A 24139-nucleotide genomic window follows, 5' to 3' on the forward strand; every position below is an offset into this window, starting at 1 on the left:
TTCGCACGAACAGAGGTAGAATAGAAATCTCTCTCCACTGTGCTTCAGCTTTCAAATTCACATTTGTGAGCTTAGAAGCCAAATTTAAATCAGTTTGATGTAAAAGAGTCCCGTCAAAGAAACCATATTCATCGCTCTGCAAAGGTTGGCAAAAAGCTGTATTTATGCCATTGCGTTTCCCCGAAAACATAAAAACCGTTTGCACAGAAAGGTTGTTTTGCTCACCATTACAAACCGTTATCTCGAATGCCAGCAACATTACCATGTAGAAGTTGTGCCTTCAACACACGATGCCCTGATAAATATTTCATATTCTTTCTGCCGAGCGGCAACAATGTAGGATGAGAGAGGGGAGAGAAGATATACAAACCGGAAAAAGTTTGTGGTCACATAGTTTTCAATACAACAATGTTCAGTCGAGTTCTTGAATTCAGAATTTTTGATGGATGCTCTCTCGTGGAACCGCATTTAGAAAAATGAGGATTTGTATTCATACGAAAATAACATTAATGGATTGCCCATAGAATGACCGAGCTGTTTGCAATTTCCTCTGCAGCACCTGAAAGCGCCGAGAATGAATTCATGATTTATTCTCAAGGAAGCAGAGCAATAGATGAGTGTAAAGGACAGATTCTACACAGTTCCATTCAGTTTGCTCAGATACCTGTGTGTGCATGTGAGGTTTGACAGAAAGAGGAAAATACTGCTGCACCCTGCCGCAGCCAACAGTAATTGGGTTGTTTAGCTCAAAGGTAAACCAATGTATGGTTGAATGTATGAGAAAGCCAGGGAAAGACTGCAACTAGATGCTTGACTAGCGAGGGATTCTGTTCGGTGAGCATGCAGGACAAGACGAGAAAGCGGCTGAAAACTGAAAGAGTGAATCATTTAACCAGAATGTGAGTGTAAAAGTGATTTAATGAAACAGGAATAAAAACAGGGGAAAAAGTACCAATTATAAAATCTAGTTGGGAGGAAAACAGGCAAATTAACCAAAGAGAAACCCTGCCTTACCTCTCCTCTGGCTTTTCTTTTTCAGAGGCAGCTGTGGTGGCAGCAGGTTGGTTCTCTCCTGCCGCTCCAGGATTGGACCAGAACCCTCCTGCTGTGGAGGCCCTGCAGATGGAGAAAAACACACCTTAGTCCCCACAGATTGTACGGTGTCTATCGACTGAAAACGTGGCATATTATCACTGAGTGAGAATTTGGCCTCACGTTAAAAAATGTTGGACCTGTGCTGTGTTCATCAGTTGTTGCTCTAGACAACCGCTTTAAGTGGTGGAAACAACTTAACAGAGCAAACTGAGCTCAGTGATGTTGTAAAGAGGACAAAGTCAGGATATGTTTATATACCAATCCAGAACCTTGGGAAAAGTGGGGCAACAAACCAAAAATTGCAATGGGGTTAGCTTTGTCAGTGGTACGTAACATCAAATCGACTGGACACAGACATGCGACACAGATATGTGACATTCAGGTCACATAAATTCCACAATCATTGCAATTTCACATATTTGAATTGATAAAGAATATTTATATACCGTCCAATTACTTGCTTTTCCATTCAGAGAGCAACCAAGAGTAAAACTGTAATTCAAACCATGACCATGAGTGACATAAAAAAGACCCTAGTTTGTCACCAGGCACCAGGCAGGTGACAAACTAAAGGAAAAATGGGAATAAAACGTACATTACAAATCTACACCCATTAACACAGCACAAAGGGTCACTGAACAGTTCAATGAGCATTTAAAATCATGCCACTCATTGGTCTTTACTCTCATCAGATCTCAATACAGTTGAGTACATATGATTGATTTTGATCCCATGTGTTTGACAGCACCCTCAAACCATAATCAACTGAACACCAAATGAGGGAATATCAAGAATGTGGTGTCCATATTGGATTTGTAGGATTTATGCCAAGATGCACTGAAGCCAATCTGAGGGCTTGCTGTTCATTTTGCTTTTCATTTGTTGGCCATACATACACTATATAAACAAAGGCATTGGCATGGGGCTGTTTTTCAGGGGTTGGGCTCGGCCCCTTACTTCCAGTGAAGGGAAATCTTAAACCTTCAGCATACCAAGACATTTTGGAGTCTGGTGTGGAAGAACTTGACTGGCCTGCACAGACTCCTGACCTGGGATGGACAAAAAAAGAGTGGAAGCTGTTATAGCTGCAAAGCTGTCTATGTATTTATAACGTGGTGTCATTTGAGGCCCAGTTGGTGTAATGATCAGGTGTCCCAATACTTTTATCTATAGAGTGTAACTTCTGTTAAGTCTCTTAAGTCAAAAACCCTTTAACCATAAGCTTCACCCGTTACAGTAGTAGCTGTGGTTTACACTAGCTGATGCCAGGACCAGTGAGTCTATGGCTGACCTACAGGATAGAGGTAGGGGTCCTGGTAAAGGAAGAGTGGAGCAGAGAAGAGCAGGAGTTTAAGCCAGGCATCCCTCTGTGTTCCATGCCTGCCCCAGGGCCAGTACTAATACAGTACATAATGAGCAAATTGCTCCTAGCTGCCGCTCCCATAGAGACGTTAATAAAGGCAATTAGAGGGGAGCAGCTGGGGAGGGGCTGGAGGTTGAGTGGATGTTGTGAATAGTGGTTACGCCGGCACCGGTGGAAGAGAGAGAATGAGGCGGCCTTGAGGGGGAATATGGTAGGGGATCTTATGTGGCCATAGGTGGAGATGAACACATGGTTCTAGACTCACACTTTCATTCCCATCCCCCTCTCTCGCATTGCCTCCTCCCTCCATTTCACCCACTGCCTCCTCCTCAGTACGCTTGTCCATCCCCAGCGGTGGCTGTTCCGTTTGGGCCCGGCCTGACTGTGGGTGATTTATAGCTCTGCAGCAGTGTGGAGCCATTGTGGTGCTCAGCTGCTCCACATCAGCATGGGGGGGGGGGAAAGGTAGTGCGCTGCAGTGCAGCAAATCCACTCATTAACCTGGGCCCAGGCACAACCACTGTCTGCCTGGTTCACAGCCAAGAGAAGGGAGAACAGAGGAGCACCAACACTTCACCCACCTGCAGGTGAACCAACTCAGATATACACAAAACCTCCCAGATAGGTTTATATTAAAAAGAGGAAATGCATGCACACGCACATATCCAAGAAAAGTTATCATCAAACTGATTATTTCATTTGGAAGGGGATTATACCAATCTGTGAAGATCTTTAAATATAAACAGATATCTAAATAAATATAGAATGAACAGTTAGGGAAAAATCAGTGAATGCCACATGGCTGCCCTAGAAACTTGTTAAATGTACCAGAGGTAAATGGATTCATCCCAAAATTGCTTTCACAATTATAGCTAAGCCAAACCGAGGGAAATCATTTGCCATTTCTCTTCAACAAAAATAGCATCAAGCTTTGAATTGCTCATCCGTTGTTTTTACCCATCACAGGCCTAGCTAAGCTTCTTCTGTAAACATGATTAAATACAGTAAATGGGGACTCATGTGAAAATGCACAGTGTGAGGCTCACATGAAAATCCCCCTTGAGATGTTTGGTAATATTAGTAAAGATTTTAGGAATACTAAGTTTTAAGTTTTGAAGATTTTTTATAGGCATATATATATTATGCAGGAGTTGTTATAATATACAAAAAAGCTTCATGATTTTAAAAATAACCAAAAAAAACAGGGCAAAATCAAATCTTTAAGTATGCCAAGTGCACGTGCATTATGTGGGGAAAGTGGAGGCAATGGGGGAACGACAGGTTCTGCAAGGTCAAGGTAAGCAATGAATTGCTGTTCTATTGCTTTCATGCTAGTCCCGCTAGTGGGCTTCGCTGTTGGTCAACCGCATTAAGCCTTTGACTCGGCATCCTGAGACAACACTTTGCACTCGCTGCCCAATCAGGTAGGAGTAACCGCGGCGGCGGTACTGTACAATGGTGAATATGACTACCTCGTCTGTGAAGGATTTCCCGCAGTCCTGCTTATTCTTTCTATTTCTATGTTATTCTAAATGGAATGGTAATATACAAAATGAGTATCAAGTTGCACTGAAAAAACAAAACAAACAAAAAAATAACAGGAAACTGTTTATTGAGGTAATAAGCCAATTGAGAAGTAGGTATCATTCTCTCAAACACTGCCATTCAATTGCACTACTTTTTGAAACCAACGGAGTCACCCCCTGCTGTCCATTAGAAACAAGGCAGATTTAATGCACTTCCACATTTGCTTTGCCATTCATTGGTAGAGACTCTACCTCCTATTGTTTTCCCACATTCTGTATTTCATCATTGAAAGCAACCTGAGAACTTTCACACTGCTCCCGTGGCACACAGCTTGTTTCAGATGCATGTCACATGTTGACTGCAGGCAACCCACTGAGGAATGGGATTTTTTTTTTTTCCTGCTGTTGTCTCCTCAGCTTGGGTGAGGTAAATGAGAGGAAGTCTGACACTCATTCTTCAGTGGCCTCTTATTTTCATGTTTTCTCTTTGCAATACCCCTCTACTTGCTGTGTATTGCTGGGGACACGGGACTGTGCTATATGTCTCAGTGAGGAGAAGCCCACCTTGGACGGAGTGACTTCCCTCCCCGCCTGACATGAGACGGCTCAGGGACACTGCTGCACGATGCCATTCTAGCCGGCACATTGGGAGATAGCTCGGGTCCCCGCTGATGAACTGAGGCAGTAATATTTTCTCTGAGCAGCACAGGCCAGTAATTTTCTCCTCATTTCCATTATTATCATCTACTTTCACTTGTGCCTTAACGGTGCCAGGCACACAAGAGTGCACAACTGGGCATGGATAGCTGGCGATGATTCTACCCAAGCACAGGGTCACAAAAAGTTCAAAAGGGTGGCTTAATTCTCCAATTATTTCTTTCCCCTACTGAAGGAGAAGTGGTGGAAGGGAATGTTGTTCTTTCTCACTTTATTACTACCTTTGCTTGTGTCCTACTGGTCCAGATGCACAGGAACACAAACTGGGCTCCTGGATGTCTAATTGGTGACAGGCTGACAGTCAGTTCTTGTCCCCTGAGAGTGTGGCACATTCCTTAAATCTCCCACTGAGTTGTTACTCTTCATGACAGAGTCCACAGCAGCAGCAGCAGCAGCAGCAGTGTTATTGTAGTGTTTTGGTCAGTTAGCGGCTGACATGTTCAAATGCAGTGTCCAGCCTGGGTTCAGTGATGCTTTGGGTGGATACATTTACTCATCTGTACCCATCATGTCTCATAGCCTGCTCCAAGTCTTTCTGCCTTTGAGGCTGCCGATGCAGTTACTCTGCAGAATCAAAAATAGAGCACCGGCCAGAGTGGTGGCATCCTCGTTCAAAAAAAAAAAACACTGGAAAACTTTGGTTTGGTTTATTATTTCAACCATCAGGTTTATCACATTATCACATGCTGCTAGGTTAGTAGCAGGGAGAATTCATTAACAGAAGGGGACTGCTGCTTCTTATTACTGCAGGAATTTTGATCCAGGCATGGAACTAACACAGGGATGAGTGAGCTATCAACTGTCTTTCTACTAAAGGAAGAAGGGCATTGGTGGGATTTTGCAGCCTTTCTAGTAGAAAGTGGGATCAAACCTACAGCCAAGCTGCCTGCTGATCCACCGCCAGTTTGGGTGGGCAGGAAATAACCTCTGATCCACTATTTTATGATATACAGCTGTCTGCCAGTGACAGGCATGGGAGAGTAGAGCAGGGAAGAAGAAAGAAAAGCGGACAAAAAAATAACCTCAGTGGGCAGGACTTGGGGCAACAGTACCACAGGGAGAAGCTGTGACTGAATTTTGGGAGAAGGGGAGTAATGAGAAAAGACATCAAAAATGACAGAGATGATAAATCAAGCTATAGTCCACAAAGGCTTATTGCATGATACAGTTGAGTCACAATGTATTTGTGCATATGACGAGGCAGATTTTGCTGCAGAAAACCAACTAATATATGCTGTTTTCCAGGTGCACTCCTGAGCACACCAAAGTGCAGATAATACATTTCTAAGAGTGGCTGGAAGTAATCTAGCAATTCCCATCCCCACTGTGCTCTTTTTGGCTGAGACTGCAGCCGAATCCCTGGGTTCCAGGCCAGAGAGGTGCTGTGCTAACAGGTCTCCACCATCTCACATGCTACGATTTATGAGTGAACAAAGCCAGGGCGACACCCTGTGACATATGGTGCAAGTCTTCATAAAGGGACAGGGGCTGCGGCTATAAGGGTAAACAAGATGAATAACTCCCCAATGTCAATACGATTTACACGGCCAACGCTCGGCCACCTGTCTCCCAAACAAATAAGAGCTGAGATTTACGACCTCCTCCCGCTTGCTCCTTCCGTCCTCCAACATGATGCCACATATGTGGGAAAGAACAAATAAAATACCCTGAGAAAAAAAGGAGTTGGTTACATAAGTCATATCCAGCCTTGTCTGTCAAATACAGCAAAAAGCGCTTGACGTGAACATGCCTGCACACAGACACACACACACACACACACACAGACGGGTGGGCACACGCCCACAGAGATCAAAGTGAGAGAGGAATCAAATTGTCCTCTGTCAAGTTGTGAGGTGGCTTTGTTTTTATTTTACAACTCTTTTCAGCTGATGGAGATGAAGAAAGGGACAGCGAATGAGAAAAAAAGTCTATTTCAAGGTGAATCTGTAGACATGACACAGCAGAGATTCTAACATCTGCAGCATAACCCAATAATTCATCTCTCACATCAGCATTCAAGACAAGTCACGGGCTGGAAACAACAAAAATGGCCAAGGACTTTGCAGAGAGAATGAGGACAGAAAGCCAAAGACAAAGCATCAAGTACTATAACATTTTCCATCTAGTATTAGGACAAAAGACATAGACAAACAGCTGACATTTGACTAATAGCATCAGCGGTAAATGTCAAATGGCCAGTACTTATACAACATTTTCTAATGTGACCAACACCCAAAACATGCATGCAAAACATCACACACATCAGGAATAATAACTCATGAACACACACACACACACACACACACACACGCTGATGGACGAGCCATTAAAAACAATTTGGGGTTAAGTAACAGCCCCAAGGACACTTCCACAAGTGGCCTGCAGGGGCCGAGGACTACAAACTGATCTTCTAAATAACGGAGGATTCATGATTCACGATTCATTCAAAAATTCATGATTCACGACTCATCTACTGTTTCATTTTTGACTAATTACTGCGTGTGTGTATAAAACGTCAAGGATAACGACTTCTTCATTCATGTGAGAGCATGAATGTCAGAGCTGTGCTGCAACAAAGAAGAGCAGCAAAGTATAACTGCCAAAATTTCATTCTACACTGAGAACGAGATGCATTTCTGATTTAATAATCTCCTGGGGAACAAGATTTAAGAGCCTCTATTGCCAGGCTCGCATGTTGATCTTGGAAGGATCTCCTCATCATGTTATTATGCTACAATATGAAATTTAACTGGCAGCTCAAGTCCTGATCAAAGTTACTGCAGTTTAAGTTTGTTATAAAATAAATAAGGACGGTCAACATAGTCTTGAGAGAGACAAATGAGACAAACGTTTACATGTTCTTGCGAAACAATTAAAAGAAAATAAATAAATAAACAAAATAAAAAGTTGCAATTCCTTCCCATTAAAAACGGCTTCTCTTGACGTGTACTCGTAGGTTGCCCTAATAGTGAAAGCGCTCTTGCTTGAAGTCACAGCTCTGTAGCTCAGATCCACATACATGTGCGACATATTCGGCTAATCATTTAGCGGATGAATGAAGTGAATCGAAAAGTCGAGTCGGTTTGATTATCAGACTGATAGTCGCGTTTTGGAAGCAGAGACCAGTTACTTAACAACATGCTCAAATCAAACACTGCTGACTCTTTAGACAGTTTATCTGTGAGCATGGCGTAATGCCGAAATAGTGAAAGACTATAATCTTTCCATCTGAAATCCATACAGTGCGCAGACTTTGCTTATGACTTGCTGTACTGCGGATCTACTTGCTTCACACCCAGTAACTGCATTTTCAGTGGTGCACAGTTGCATATTGATTTGGGACTTAAGCACAGTGAACCACTCACTTGGAGTTGCTGCCTGAGCTGAGGCTGGTGCTAAGCGGGGCATGGTCACTCCTCTCAGTAGGCGTCTCTGAGGCCGAGGCGGACGACGACTGGGACGATACAGACTCATTGCTGCCCATTGATGTCTCGTCTGTAGTTAGGCTGGAACTATCTCCCACTGCTGACACTTAGACGAAAAAAGCAGTGTTTGTTATATCAATTATCTTAATAATCTTTTCATTAACTTTATGCTACTATAAAAGTTACAGCCTATTCCAGCTTACTGATGATAGCCTGCCTGATAGAACAGCTGAATAATTTATCAATACATAAGGCAATGCGGCATCAACAGGGGACTTTAGAAATCAAACTGCTGTCAAAACAGGCGAGACTTAAAACCAAGTTTGTATTGTTCATAATAATACACTTCTGTAGTCACACACAGGAGCCTAAGAAACACTAGGGAGATGGAAGCTCTTTAATTTCTATTTTACTGTCAAGTGAAGATCCTGCTTTAGGGAGATGGGAGACGCACAGAAGGAACTGCTGATGTTTAAAAAAAAGAAGTTTGTTTGGAGCGTTTTGTCTCTTTTCACCAACAAACACCACAGCACTTAAACCAAAAGCCCACATTTAATACAAACTGTACTGAAATACTGCTGGTGTTTATAGTCTAATTATTACCAAACATAACAATATGCAGACCACATGGCCATGCAGGCAACTGTAGCATTACCGGTTACTGTACAACATACATGAAACCCATTAATTCAAAGGCTGTGCAGACGCATACATACGTTTTAAAAGTTGCTGATATGTCAGTGTTGTGTTCACAACTTGTTACTTCTACCCCCAAGTGGCCAACAAAAGCAGTTACTGCAGAATTAAGTTAATCAGTAGCAAATGCAACTGAACTGAACTGATCTGAAATCATGTACTGAAAAATACAATTTGTCTGCACTGTTTCATGACTTCCTGACACATAATGCTCTGATAATGTACTTCCTTGTCAGTAGTGTGCTGTCACATGTGCAGGGATATTAGACACAAGCAGCACAGGTGGACTCTCATGCACACACAGCCACTCGTTTCTCTTCCACCCTTCATCTTGCTTAAATTTGTTTGTTTTTTTTGTTTATTACACTGGATGCTGAGACAACTTACTTTAAAACCCACGGGCCCAATATAAAAGACAAGAGGTTAAAAATGGATTATGCCTTTGATCCCTGATATTAAAATACCCCATGGTAAAAGCTGGTGAGAGGGAGGTAAAGAGAGGCAATCTGGTAAGCAGATTTAGATTCCTTTTGTATTGTGGGGATTGTGCTGGCCACAGATGAGAAATTTTCAGAGTTGGACAGTTTGGGTCACCAGGTGAGACGATGAGCTCACCTGATGCACAGAAGAGGGCTCCTCTCACTGTCTCCCATTTCGTCAATCATCACAGGAAGCTCAAGTGAATTTTAAGCATTGTAAGGTAAACAAGGGCGCCCAAAGTCACAGATACAAATCTCTCCACGCAGTATTATGGAGCGAGGGCAACTGAGTTCAGCTGGTCATCTGGAGATACCGCTAGCTAACAAAGTATTATCGGAATCGCATTATGTCCAAGTGAAATATCCGTCCTCATCTGTGCCTTAAATTAAGATTGTGATAATGACAGACGAGGTGTCAGTTATCAGGAACTAATAGACAACAGGGAGGCCAGAACCATCTGACATGCTTGTGCCATGTTCACTTGCCACAGAGAAAAAAAAAAAGTAAGATCAGAAAGTTTTTGCAAGTCAGTCAACTGAGGCAAGTTACTCAGTTTCCCTGACAACCCCTGTGAGTTTGACTACTACCTGGAACAATCAGTACCATCCCATAAGGTTCCTGTGCAATGGAAATGTTTACCGCTCCAGTAACCTTGGTAGCGGGAGATATTTCTAGTCTGGTCAGCTCGCAGAACTCTTTGGCTCATCTGTGAGCCGGAAAGCTAACTTCATGCTGGTAAGATTCAAAATCAGTAACATTGTGTATGGTTGTGAAAGAGTAAATATAATATGACAGTATGTGTAATAATAAGACTAGCCGGCTATCCAGTTATTCTAGCCCCAAAAAAGTGAAAACAGCATGGTTCAAGACAACCTTGGTAGCTAACTACAGGGATCCCATTCCCTTTTAAACATCAGTACAAAAACATTGTTTTAGACATGGATTAAGATTACCTACAGTTACAATGCTGCAAATTTTTATAACGAGAACTAGCAGTGTCATAGACATGTCAGTCTTTGTAAACTGCCTTTGGTGAGGCAACATTTTGCAGGCAGAACTGAGCCTGAACATTGGTAACGTTCCCTTGTTTCGTAGTAACCTGCATCATTTGACTTCAGTCACTAATGCACGCAAGGAAGAGTTCGTAGCCTATTTAGTAGCATTAACTAAAAAAAACAAAACCAAAAAAAAAAACCAAAAAAACAAATTAATTACAAATTAATCATTTGTGCAAAAATTATCAATCATATTTATCCCTGTAAATGAATTAATGTGTATGTTACTTACTAGATCTAAAAAGGGAGGACAAATCATGCTCGATCATGCTAATTATTTATGATCTCATAATGTAAACAGAGTTCTTTTAATATGCTCAGGGATGTGAAAATAACAAGGTGTACAAGTCTATGTCTCTTACCATTCTGAATGTCTAAGGCTTGTGGATTGTAGACAGCCAGGGGTCGATTATGTCGACTCAGCTTCTTGGACTGCCTTGTGGGAGCAGAGACTACTGGGGCAGCAGGTGAAAGAGGGCATGACTCTGGAGCATCTGCAAAAATCTGAATACACAATATGAGTGAGTCTCTACCAAGACACAGTGCAGACACTCAGTGAACAGCAGCAACACGTCCTCAACTGACCTCACTCAGTGAAAGCATTTTGAATGGCTTTATAAAGCAGTAGATGAATGGAAAAGGACATTTGCAGCCACGGCATGTGCTCCGAGGGAAAGCTGAGCAGCTCATTGACTGGACCCTAAAAACTGCATGTGAGAAGTTTCTGTTTTGTGCCAAAATAAACAAGAGCTGCTCTACATGTAAGACAATCACATCGCATCCAGAAATCTGGTTCTAGGTTAAGGTGACATTTCGCCTCTGAGAAACTGACCTACTCTCTGAAAGAGCGGAGGGTAAAATAAACAGGGTTTGGACGCGAGGAGGACTGGCCAACTGGCGCAGTCTGTTTACACCGGGCCATGTTTACATATAAACTTCAGATGTGGAGTTAAAAGAGAATAGGACTGCAGAGGAGAGGAAGTCTCAGCAGAGCCTCCGAAAAGGATCACAGACGAGGAGAGGAGGGAGATGGGGAAGGGAGGAGAGAAAGAGAGAGAGAGAGAGAGAGAGAGAGAGAGAGAAAGTGGCAGAAAAAGTGAGACAGAGTGTGAACGGGAGAGGCAGACACAGAGGAGGGGGCATGAGAGAGAAAGTTTGTAGGAGAAAGGCAGATAGAAAAAGTGAGAAATCTGATATGGCTGAGAGTTTCTGCTGCCTCCCTCTCGCCTCTCTCAGCAGATGGAGGTGAATGTAAAACAGAGTCTACTGCTGGTATCTGGGGGTATCAACAGTCTAGAGTGGGACTGAGCTGTGAGGGAAGTTAATGCCTGTCTGTCTGTCTGTCTGCTCAACTTTCCCCATGCTCTATCACGTTGTACTTTCCAAAATGCTCTTGCTGCATTCTAACACCACATCCTTTATCACCTGGACAGCGTTGGACACCTCTGGGCTGTCTCAAGGACTAGCAGTGTACATGGTGCTGCTGGTGTTATTATAGCACATTTGTATACCCCATTGGTTTTCACCAGACTACAGTTTTTCTGTCACACCCATTTTAGATTTGTGGTCTTGGGTGGAGACATTAGTCACAACACACATCTTCTTCCATTTAATGAAGCTGGAAGAAAAATAAAAAAATCACTGAAATCTCCTGGTTTCATCTGATTCTAAGCAGAGTGTAGCGCTGCTCCACATAGATTAGAAAACTAATCTCTACACTTTTTCTCTTTTGACACGGACAATTATCCTCTTTGAGGACTGACACTGATCAAGGACATTCTAGGGGAGATTAGACGATGCCATGAACTACAGGTTATGAAACAATTCATGAGAAAAATAAATGTATTTAGGTACCAAAAGGGGCTAACAAATACAATAAAAATGTATATGATAATCTCCAAAATAATCAAGCTACTGGAAATGAAGACAAGCCTTATAAATGTGTTTATTCCTGGTATGAGCTCTTGGGGCTCCCCCTATTGGTCAGATTAAAAAATTCTAGATAATGAACTGCTGTCTAGCACCTCAGTATATTAATAACTGAATGAAGGGTATGCAGTCGCAAGGGTTTAAGTTGGTTCATGCATTCAAACAGAATACAAAGTAGCAATTATTTAACTTGGCAAGATTTCTATGTCAACATACACAAGTCTATACACCCTTGACAAACATGACCTCCAGAGGAGAAGAGCATCACATGCACTCTGACTGAGCTTCTGACTGAAATTCTGGTGTCAGGTACAGTACAGTATGTGCAGACAGTAACTGCCAAATCCAAACTCAAGAGCAAACACTTCAAAGCATTAGTGAAAAAAGCATTCAGTGTCAAGAAACCAGGATTTAAAAACATTAGAACTTTTGCTTCACTTGCACATTTATTATCCTTCAGTATCAGGTAAATTACATGCTACCCGGGTTGGTAAAGACAAAGGTGCTGTGGCCAGCTTACTGATGTCATGTCACCTAATTCAGATTTCATTTGGTGCCATCATTGTACCTTGTGTTGCCTGAGGTGTTTAGGTTTGAGTTAATATGGTTGTGGATGGCCAAGTGGAAACACAATTATCCAGAGAATTTTGCAGACTTTTTGAGAGAAAACAGAACAGAAAGGAGAGGAAAGACTTTCCATTCTTACAGTAATGATAGCAATTACTGTCACTGGAAGATGTAGTGATGAGTTGACAGGAGGTTTTCATGAAGTGTTCAGTTTAAGGTGCATTGCTTTGCAAAATACTACAAAATGTCAGTCTTAAGCATTACCTTTTCATGGTGTTCAATGAGGATCTCCACCACAATGTTCTGGAACTTTAGATCCATGATGGCAGCGACAGTCTCCTCCTGCGGCCTCATTAATGTGGGACCAAACACCACGCCCAGGTTGGCCACGGTCATCAGATTCTGTTTACTGTGCGCCGCCACACTGAAGAAGACATAACATTGCACTTGTTTTACTTAAACTTACTAACTCAACTTCACTGATACGAAATGTTATTTTGGACAGAATAAGGCCGTACTAACTGATTCTGTCTGATTCTTGTTATATGATTAAGATTTAACCAGCTATGTAAACACTTTAGAAAATAAATAGAAAAGATAATTATGTAGGGAAACAAGAAAATGAAGCCAACTAAGGTTTGGCTACACACAGTGTAGGTTTTTCCCATGCAAACTGTTTAGAAGACTTGCTAAGTCAGATCTTGGAGCATCTCGTCTTGTGATCCACTGAGTTTGGTGATGACGGCCTGAATAATATCTGCACTCATTACACTCATCACATAATAAAAGCATTGTTACAAAAGTTATTTACTCCCAACAGTGTGTTTCAAGATGTTTCATTTCATAAAATTCAAAAAGTTTATATGATGTTAAGAGAGAGGTGGTCTTTGTTTTAGACAAGGCAGATGAAAACCATTGCAAGTACTCTAAGTAGACAAAAGTATTGGGACATCCGACCATTACGACTTTAATGACATCACAATCTAAACACACAGACAGCTTTGCAGCTGTAACAGCTTCCACTCTTCTGGGAAAGCTTCCCACACAATCTTGTTCCTGTGGGAATATTTGCCCATTTATGCATTTCTTTCGGGATCAATAATGTATCTATCTATCAAAGAGGTATGTCCCAATACTTTTGTCTATATATAGTATGTCTCACGTGTTTACTGTTTCATCCTATAACAGGCAAACGCATGAAATGTTCAGAAGAGCAATACAGTGAGATGTTGCTATCTTACGGATACCTTTGAATCTTTTCTTGATCTTTTTTTCTATTACTTTCTCACATTTGAAACAGAATGTTTTCTTGGCTGAAGTTAAATTTAAGTTTTTTTCACACATCGCAGAGGCACTGAACACTGTGAATACATATAAAGCAGCTACTGCATTTAGAGACAAAATGACAAATAAAAATCAGAGATTTTCAGCTCATCTAATGACATTTTACATTTTTGGCACATAATAGCAAGGTGTAGAAAATCCTAGCCAGCACTCTTAAATTCAAACATTAACTTGTCCTACATGTACAGTTTAGTCTTCACAATTCATTACACTGAATCAAATGAGAGCATTTTTGCATAAGGACTTTTGAATGTTACACACAAGTCCCTGATGAGGCTTCCCTTATCAATTCCACACAACTATGAATACTTCTGCAGGTGTGTATTCTGATTATTTTGGCAACACAATAATGACATTTCACATAGAGAAATGACTTTTATTAAAAGTCTTCTAGATCATTCTTGAAATCAGGGCACGTTCACTCGATGAAACGTTATCTTAGGAGGTCAAAACAAGTGGAGGCAGAAAACCTTTATTTGAAGAGAAAGTTACGGACAGGTGAAGAGATTTCACACTCAAAATATGATGATATGCAGTGCATCTGCAGAGAGACAGTTTAAATAGCTTCAAAGGATGCCTTTGAAGACAAAAACATTGGTGACAACTCACATTTATAACATCTCTGAAACCATTTCAGATAGCAGTGTGAAATTCTGGCTTTGCTTCCTTCCCCTGCAGGACATGCACAGACGCCAACTTCAGAAAAATATTCGAGTCTCTCCAGTCTGGAGAATTTCACGCTGGATAATCCAAATTCAATTTCAATAGCGCTGCCTTTTTACCAGAGCCTGATTCTGCAGCGGGTTTCTATGAAATAAGATCCACAAGACTTTCACTGCCTCAGGGAAGAGGGATTATTTACTTATCTTCAATTTGCTCATATTTAGTTTATAAAAAGCTTGCTGAGGTAAAACCTTGTAATGTTAGTGAACATTATTTCTTAAATCTTTCTTCCTATCTAATCTTACAAATGGATGGATCCACAATAGTGCTCCATCCATGGGTGTGTAGAGTAATCTCTGGAGAGGGCTTAATTCGAGAAGGCCATTTAATTTCTGTTCACTGGTGAGCTGCACAACGGTATGATGAACAGGTACGGCAGAGCGCACAATCCTCCTTCCACAACTTTAAATGTACACCAATATGACCCAAGAAAAAGGCATGAAAATGTTATGCTGGCAGCATCAATTTTCTTGCCCAGCAGCCACTGAGTAGACAGAGAGGAGATGGAGTGACAGCAGGGAAGGGGGAGTGAAGAGAGTGGGAGTGAGGGAGATAGAGAGAAAAAGCATGTGGAGTGAGAATGAGGAGACAGACAGGAAGAGCAGAAAGAGAGAACCGACAGAGAGAGGGAGAGAGAGAGAGAGAGAGAGAGAGAGAGGGGGTGGAGACTGGGTGAACTATGACCAAGGAACTATGAACACTCACTTGGCCAGATGCTTCATAAGCAGCCCGAGGACTTGTCGATTCCTCTCCGGTAGTTTGTGGACCAGGCAGTGGATGGCCTGGATGCGAGACTCTGGACTACAGCCCTCTGTTCAAACACAGAAGCAGCCATACACTCACATTAAACTACAAAGATTTCCCCTGTGCTCCTCAGGTGGCAAAGAGCCAATGCAGCTGCAATCAAATACTGTACAGCTTAGCAAATTTAAAAAAAAATGATGTTACACATCGTACACTCAGACAGCACAGTATGGAGTTTAAGAAACAGAGACTCCAAATAAAAGCTATTGGGTACATTTTGGAAAAATCAAAAATTGGGCAAAGTTAGTGGACCTTCAAGGACAGAAAATCAGAGGCCAACACCCTGAGGTATAAGAGTTAGAGGATGATGGATTCCAGTTTCAGTAAATGAAGAAGAGGTGTGATAGTGATATATGGTCTGAAGCCTCCCAGAATTTGGCAGCAGGGACCACTATGCTGGCGAAGGAGATAGCTTTACGTTACTGTCGCTACCGTATAAAAGGGTTGTGTTAAAACCCCCAAGATCATCTCTTAAACATTTCCTCACACATGGGCATCTGACCGCCCACGCACAAACGCGCAAACACACACACACATACCCAGACACACAAAATATCATTACTATGGGAACGACAAGGATTTAAACATGGAAAAAAAGCTTCTTATGGATGCTGTCATCCATCAAAAAAATATTCATTGCTAATCCATTTTTCCCCCCTCCTTATGAGGGCATTGCGAGCGCCTGATAAAAATGTCAACCTGATCCAATTATAGCACTTGTTGTAATAAGATTCAAGTTTGGCTTGCTTTAAAAACCTTTCATACATAAATGATGTTATGTGGGCGAAAAAAAAAGTGTTTTTTTTTTTTTTTTTTGCTGTTCAAGGTCACTCACTGGACCATTTGAGGGCATGCAAATTACAGCCTATTTATCATTTTAAACCTTTTAGCTTTACCCTTTGATGGGTTAATTGGCCACAGACTTTAGCAGGAAGTTGAAACGGGCAGAAATCAGAAACATGGTTGTAAAACAGTCTGAAGTGTCGAAAGCATATGTCTAACTTAGCATCACCTGAAAGCCTTTTTGGGTCAACCACTGTACGTCATCTGTATTCACCAGAAATCAACAACAGACATATTCACATTTCTCCACACATCTTAGTGAGTAAGACATTACTGAAACCAAGCAGGAAGACATAAGCTTAAAACTTTTCACTGTTTCTGGGCTACTGTATAAACACAGCAGTGCAGCATGGCAGATTCTGTGGAAGAAGAGCTGCTAACTCTGTCGATATGAAAGGCACACAAAAACACAGTTCTTAGTTTTAGCTGATTTGAAGCTAAAGAAAACAATATTATACTTCATTTCTGCTGATAGACTTCACCTGGTAACTGTCTGCATGTTTTGGTAACTCACTAAAGAATAACTAAACACTGGACTCAAGGGCCGAAACTGATTGGAACTCCATTTCAGATTAATATATCTATGTATACACTGTTGTCTTCTTACGGTATGCTTTAAAATTAAGTGGTGGTCAAACTTACTCGCAGGGCTAATAAACTCTTTGTAAAGTCCATAGGTCATCAACGGCTCAGGAAGGCTCCTTCAAAGAGATAGCGAGACAAAGAGGGGTGGGGGGAGATGGAGAAGTGAGAGTTGAAGTGAGCGAGAGGGGACAGAAATAGCCAGCACACTGTTTTATAGGGTCTGCACACAGCAATGATTAATGTGGTCAGGCCAGGGGATGGAATTAGATGGCCCACGCATTGAGATAACCAAGTTCATCTGAAGGTACTTTCACACTGCAGCTGGCCAGTGGCCAGAGGTACTTAGCCTCAGAGGAAACTGAGGAGATTGACCCTGCTTTATTGCAGTAGGCCAGACACAAAGTAAAAGACAAGTCAGAGCAGGACTCAGCACAACAACATGGATAAGCTACATTAGCTTAAACAAGGTTTTAAATTACTAAAACTTAAGGTAACCAGTGTCTGATTAACACACAGTAAAGTTTTTGGGGTGGTTCAAACTGTGAGTGTGACACAAGCCACGGTGCATCTCATCAACCAGCTGCTGTTAAAGGGTCAACAAGGGTCAACCCACCACAAGACAATATTAACAGCTTTGAACAGGACTTGATATTCACATCCTGATCAGAATACTGTTGGATGGATGATTCTCTAACTCCCGTGATGTACAGCAGTGCCTACATGCAAAACCACTATCACAGTTTCATGGTTTTCATGGAGTTCACGGTGGTGACAATTAGAGAGAAATTAAATAGCATATCAGCAGCTTTGATACAGCCGTTCTTTAGTTGACTTCTTGGCAATTACTGACAATATTTTGATTGTAATGATATTTTGTTTTTTTGGTATATTTAAAGCTTTTACAATAACATTTTAGAGCAGAATGAGCAGGAACAAACATGATGTGCAAGTTAAAGAGAATGATTTTTTTTTTTTTTTTTGTAGAGCCTGACAGTACTCATTGCTAACAAAACATCTACTGTATGTATCAGCTTATTTTGAGTATTTTCACTGGGTTTGTCAGGGAAATTCCACAACTTTGCTTTCATCTGAATAAGCAAAGTCAGCTCAATTTGCTGCTAACTAACATTTACAAAGAAAAAAAAAAAAAAGACAAACAAACTGACATTTAAATGAAACTGTCCCAGCTTCTTGCAAACAAAAACTACATTTTTAATCTTTGAACTTCACCCACACTATCTGTCAACCTGGAGGCAGCTGGTGAACGTGGAATAGGCATACTGTAAGCAATGTGACCTCGCAAGGAGTTAATTATACCAAGGCACTTTGCATAATTAACTCAGAAACTCTAAAAAAAAAAAAAAAGACAGAGTTGAGAGTAAATGCTTCATACTCAACTCAACTCTATCATATTCATCTAACGAGGGATGCATGAATAAAAATCTTCCCTCAAGTGTGGTTGTTGCAGGTCAGGAGGAGATTTCTTTGACACATAGCAGCTCTACATAATGTAGTTTTGTGGCGTATGAGATGAATCAAAATGATCAATCACGGACCCAGAGCAGGTGTCTCTGGACTAATCAAGTCATATCACATTTTCTCTGCACCAAAAGGACAAGGACAACACATTACCAAACTAAACCCACATCTCAAAATGATTTTAACGGATCTCATTACTCAGGATGTTCATTCAAACACTTTCATTGTGAGCGATAGTAAGAGTGAAACCGATCGCAACAGAGGCTGGACACGTCGTGAGAAAATTAACATTGTTATTGTTAATTAATTATTGTTATTGTTTTGTCTTCAAAATGTCACCAAAACGGCACTTTCAAATTTCAGACGGTCGGAAGGTGAAGAACTGCTCGTGATATTTAGCCAAAAGTCCAAAACCCAACAATATTCACTTTATAATCATGTGACAAAGTAAAGACTCAAGGTGTTTTGGCATTTTTGCTTGAAAAATAACAAATTAATCGATTATCAAATTAGTTTCCGCTTCGTTTCCTGTCAACTGACTGACCGATTAATCAACTTATTGTTGCAGCTGGGAATGGTTTACATTTGTTCACGTGTGTGCGTCTCTCATCCCACGGGTCCTTACCTCAGATAAAGCTTCAGTGAACTCGTAATTGTCTTGACATCCCAGTCCTCGCTGGTAGACAGATCCACCTCGCTGCTCTTCTCATCTGAATGAATCACAATCATAAAACATATTCTCATTTCCTCCTAGGAAATCCATTGACTCACAACAACAAAACAACCAAACTAACTAACTACCCTTTTTTTTTAATATTATTAAACTGCCAAAGACTCTCTGTGATTTTTGTGTGTAGCCTAGAAAGTCCAAATACGCAATATAAATATGTGACTTGTAATTAGCCATGTGAGGATAAAAGCAGCGCTACTAGCCTTGGGGGTCGAGTCGAGCCCCAGTGGATATGGAAGGAAGCTACAGCTTCTGTAGAGGGCTGCTGGTTCTATACTCATTACAAGTTTAATTAATCCCTTACTACTTCACTGGCTCCACAGGGACTCCAGGGCTGTGTTGTGCTGAAAATTCAGGGGCTTTAGTCACACCTTAAGTAACCTCTGATGAATTACAGAGGATGTGGAAGTGCAAAGTGTCAGTAAAGTGTTGTGAGTTCGACATATGTACTGTACAGGGCTCAGGTCACAACACAGACTTTAGTTTCGAGGGTGGAAAGTGGTCTGTGTCACTGAGAAATTCATTTTTATGATTTCATCCAAGCAGTGTAGCAAAGCAGGACTGTGTGTTTTCTCCACATGCCCTGTCCACAAAATGGCCTGCCCAATATCAGCTTATGAAAGCAAATGCTTTTGTGCAGTGTTTGTAGCCAAAACTGTGGCTCTGTTGAGATTGATGGGGTCTGCATAAGCTCTGTCGTCTAACACAAACAGACTCAGACTGGGTTAGTTCAAGAATGAAAAACACAAATCTAGTAGCAGCAGATGGACTAGTATTGATTCTAAAACTACTAACCACAATGTAGCAGCAAGTTCAAAGGTGTAATTATTTGTTATTTTACATATGTTAGCTAAATGAAGCTCCTGAGGACATTACCATAACATGCGGCGACTTGAGACTAGTGGTTAAAACAGCTCCCACAACACCCTTGAGATGCAGAAAAACATTTCGCCATACAAATCCACTCCCACTAGAGGAACACTAATAAATGACACCTCCAAGACGCAAGGCGGATGCCAACTGGTAAAAGGAAGGTGAAGCTGCATTTCAACCACAATGAAACTGACTTTCTCAGCTACAGAATTGTGTTGTTAGATACAATTATATTATATGTAATTATATTCTTTGCAAGCTCTTGCTGGTCACTTAAAATGAGGTGCTGGGCTGGATTTGGCACCCAGGCCTTAAGTTTGACACAGGTGCCTTAAAAAGTAGCAATGTATTTGCAATCCCAAAGTTATGGCAAGTTCAAGTTTGTTTTTTTTCCCCTTTCCTATCTTTTTAATCAGCGGGCTATCTCATGGCCCCTTAAGCCGTCAGTATACTTCAACTTGCTTCAACAGCTGCAACTTGTTGGGTGGTTAAATAGCTTCAGAAACCCCTTGCCCTTACAATTTTCTGACATCCCATTGTGGAGTCTGCGTCTGACCACTTCTGCAACTTCCCGACACTGACATTCACACCCACTCTATGGCAGCACTCCTCCTTTGAAATTCTAGTTCTGTTTGAGCATAAACTGAGCCTGAGATTTGTCTTGCAAACCCTGGTGGGAGAGTCCTGACCCCTTAGGTTGGAAACCACCAGCTAAGAAGGCCCAGGCTGACAAGAGCCACATATTTAAGACAAACCTTTTCAGCATCTGGTCAGCCCTCCGGAATAAATGGACCACCACCTTTGGACACATCATGCATTGTTTAATGCTTCAGTGGTCATTTCTGCCTGACGTAGTGAAAACGTTGGATGCACTGAGTAGTTCTTTGGAAACATCTCAAAGCATTCCTCAAATTTGCCTCACTCTGCAATTATATCTATAGAACTAAGAAGTCTAACTCAGCAACATCATACACTCCCCTGCCTCGTACTGTACAACAGACAGATCGGACAGAATACAGCTCACTTTTACAGTCTTCTTCCTGCTATATTGTTGCCTGACATTCAATAGGTGCCGCTCTCTTTGTTTGTACTGTAATATGATGGGAGCCTCGATTTCTATCGCTCTGTCCTCTTTGATTGGACTCTGGCCATGTCGGTGGGTGAGAGATGAAAAGGAGGAGGAGTGGGAGGATCCGAAGTCTTTCTTCTGGGTTTAAAGCTTGCTTCACCCACTCACTATTAACTGTTGTATGCATGAAATGTTTGTGAATGTGTTGGTCTGTACAGAAGTAGAACTATCTCTGTCATACGCATTAGTAACTTCAAGAAAAAAAAAAGATTAATGCTGATTAATGAAACTATCACAAGTATTGTACTCTATATGGCCATATATTGAGCAAAATATATTGAGCAAACATTTGCAAATATTAAAGTGCGAGTAATTGCTGTATGACACCCTCGTTCACAGTAATATCTGCAATGTCACGACCACAGATAAATGCTTTTTCTTTTTCTTTTCTTTTTTAAATATTCGCACATAAGAGAAACTTCTTAGCATGCTGCAGCAGAGTGTTAATAGAGTCTACAGCGTGAAGCTGGGAGGCTGAGACAGGCTGGCTGCTGCCTGAGTTTGTTGTCATTCTGAACACAGAGCTGAAAGTGAGCTTGCGTCTGCTGGAGATGCAGGAAACAAGAGAGCAGACAGGGAACAATGGAAAGGACAGAGGACAAGCCATACAGAAAAGAAGTTGAGTGTGAAGGGATTGAAGACAAAGTGATAGGTGTAAAGGAAATTGAGAAGGACGGCTGACAGACAGGGGCACATGATAGTCTTAGTGGTGTGTTAACAAAGCCCAGAGATGCAAAGACATGGATGAGAGGGAGCCTGTATGGTTTTCTGGGAGACATAAAACTGAAAGGGGAGAAGGCAAAGATACACCCACTTGGTACTTGTTGCATTTTAGAGAGACATGGTTCAGCTGAGTTATAGGCTGACTGTCATTCACTGTCTTTTTAATATCGCCCTGACAGTCAGACTACGGGCAACCTAATATCACAGAGATGGTGCGATGGCATTTAAATTAAAAATTTTACTTTATTCAGCTCTTACAAGTATCTCTTTGTGTAAATACAATTCCTTGGAAGAAAGAAAAGAATCAACTTGAACTTACCAATCATTAATGTGAGGAGCTTCTGGACTTTGGAGCTTACCCCACCAACTCTGTACAGACCTTGGTCATTAATACCTGAGAAATAATAACAATAATGATAAAATGAAAACAACTTTATCTTGTACAGCAAAATAAAATTAAATAATTATAAATAAATAAAAATAATTTTGATTTTAAGAATTTTAGTTAAATAATTAAATAAAATTACAGTTCCAAAGAACTTTGCAGGGAAATGTACACACAAAGCAAACAATAAACAAAAGGAAACAATGAAAGCATAAATAATAATGTCCAATAAATTAGATAACCATTTGCATACAGAAATACTGTGCATGCTGAGAGGGACCATGCCTGATTTATGGACTGAAAAGGAGGTTAGATAAGCATGTGAAAACTACACAGCCACACAGTCAAAGGCATTAGTATTGTATACATTACAATCTGCCTGCAGTACCTACCAGTCAGCCTTATATTTCAATATTGGAACAAGTCTGCCCCCTGGTGTACAGATGGCAATACTGCACCCAGGAGACAAGGTACTATCCACAATTACTCATGCTAAATTTCCCCAAATTAATCTCCAAAGGTTCTCAACTGGGCTTTCTGTTATGAACACATCTGAAGCTCACCTCTCGTCTCTATGGCACTGATGGAGTTCTTCACAAAACTTAAACCCACATCATCCAGCTGGGCATCAACTGCAAGCGGAAAAAAGAAGGTTACAAAACAAACAAACAAACAAACAAAAAAAAAATGTGGTGAAACTTAAAGATCTTTTTGGCAAAGATTAAGACACTAGATTACTTACTTCCTCTTTCTTTAGAATAAGTCCTCCCAAGATAGTGCCCAATCTGTTAAAAAAAAATAAATTGCTGTAAAAAAATTTTTACAGCTTCATGGCCTTTGACAGTTTATCAAGTATATTTAAGCCTAATGATATATAGTTAATTTCAGGTATATGGAAGCATATTGAACCAAACAGAATTGTTTTCTATAAAATGGAAGTTAAACAGGATACAGCGAGACTACATGAGCCAAGTGGTGAGCGGTAGATGATGACACAGAGCAGGTGGCTGACTCACAGGTTCCTTCCCACCCATGGCCTGCATCCAAAATTTGAAGTCATCCTCTGACAGAGCTTGTACTGTTAGCACCGTCCCTGGCCTGAGAAGGAGCCATACCACATCAGCATTAGGAAAAGACTTAGAGCTACAGCACAGTAAAACATTAGAGGAAGTTGGTGTAAGTATAATACATCTTTCAAAGGAAAAAAAATAAAATAATAAAACACCCTATGCCAAGGGCATTTGCACTAACGACAAACATGAGCCCTATTAGTCACTGCAGTTGGTTTATTAGGCCTACTATCATGCGGGACCAGATGGATATAAAGTCACTCATCCCAATCAGAACGGATGTGTGGACTCAAATTTCAATACTAAATCTGGAGTATTGCTCTTCTATTAATACTACAGGAAAGGGGCAGAGCAGAGTTAAGCTGGGTGACAAAATGAGATATGTACAGGAGGGCACAGCTGGGTGTGACAGCATGTATGAGGGCAGCCTTCCAACACAAATACTGCTGTCCTGCCCTCTGCAATCCAAATCACATACAGCATCAAGTCAGCTAAGATCTGTTAACTGCTAATGTGGAACGTCACAGTAGATAATGAATGTGCTCTGTGGCCGCTGCAGACAAAACTGCATTGTGATCCAGCAAAAGTCACCCAGGAG

General features: G+C 41.2%; 1 protein-coding gene across 2 annotated transcripts in view; it reads right to left on the bottom strand.

Moving 5' to 3' along the window:
• arhgap10 (Rho GTPase activating protein 10) overlaps positions 1 to 24139 on the bottom strand; it is a 45258-nt gene that overhangs the window by 4119 nt on the left and 17000 nt on the right. The window contains exons 11-21 of one of the 2 annotated variants that reach the window (XM_046415496.1): positions 23488 to 23569; positions 23214 to 23256; positions 23035 to 23103; positions 22406 to 22480; positions 19257 to 19341; positions 17210 to 17268; positions 15626 to 15731; positions 13118 to 13277; positions 10720 to 10861; positions 8067 to 8232; positions 1015 to 1116 (exon numbers count right to left, since the gene is read on the bottom strand). In XM_046415496.1, the coding sequence (XP_046271452.1) occupies positions 1015 to 1116; positions 8067 to 8232; positions 10720 to 10861; positions 13118 to 13277; positions 15626 to 15731; positions 17210 to 17268; positions 19257 to 19341; positions 22406 to 22480; positions 23035 to 23103; positions 23214 to 23256; positions 23488 to 23569 (1089 nt within the window). The remainder of the gene's footprint in view (positions 1 to 1014; positions 1117 to 8066; positions 8233 to 10719; positions 10862 to 13117; positions 13278 to 15625; positions 15732 to 17209; positions 17269 to 19256; positions 19342 to 22405; positions 22481 to 23034; positions 23104 to 23213; positions 23257 to 23487; positions 23570 to 24139) is intronic. The other variant, XM_046415505.1, reaches the window with a different exon arrangement.

This window comes from Scatophagus argus, chromosome 2, assembly GCF_020382885.2.
Source record: "Scatophagus argus isolate fScaArg1 chromosome 2, fScaArg1.pri, whole genome shotgun sequence".
NCBI lineage: Eukaryota > Metazoa > Chordata > Actinopteri > Scatophagidae > Scatophagus > Scatophagus argus.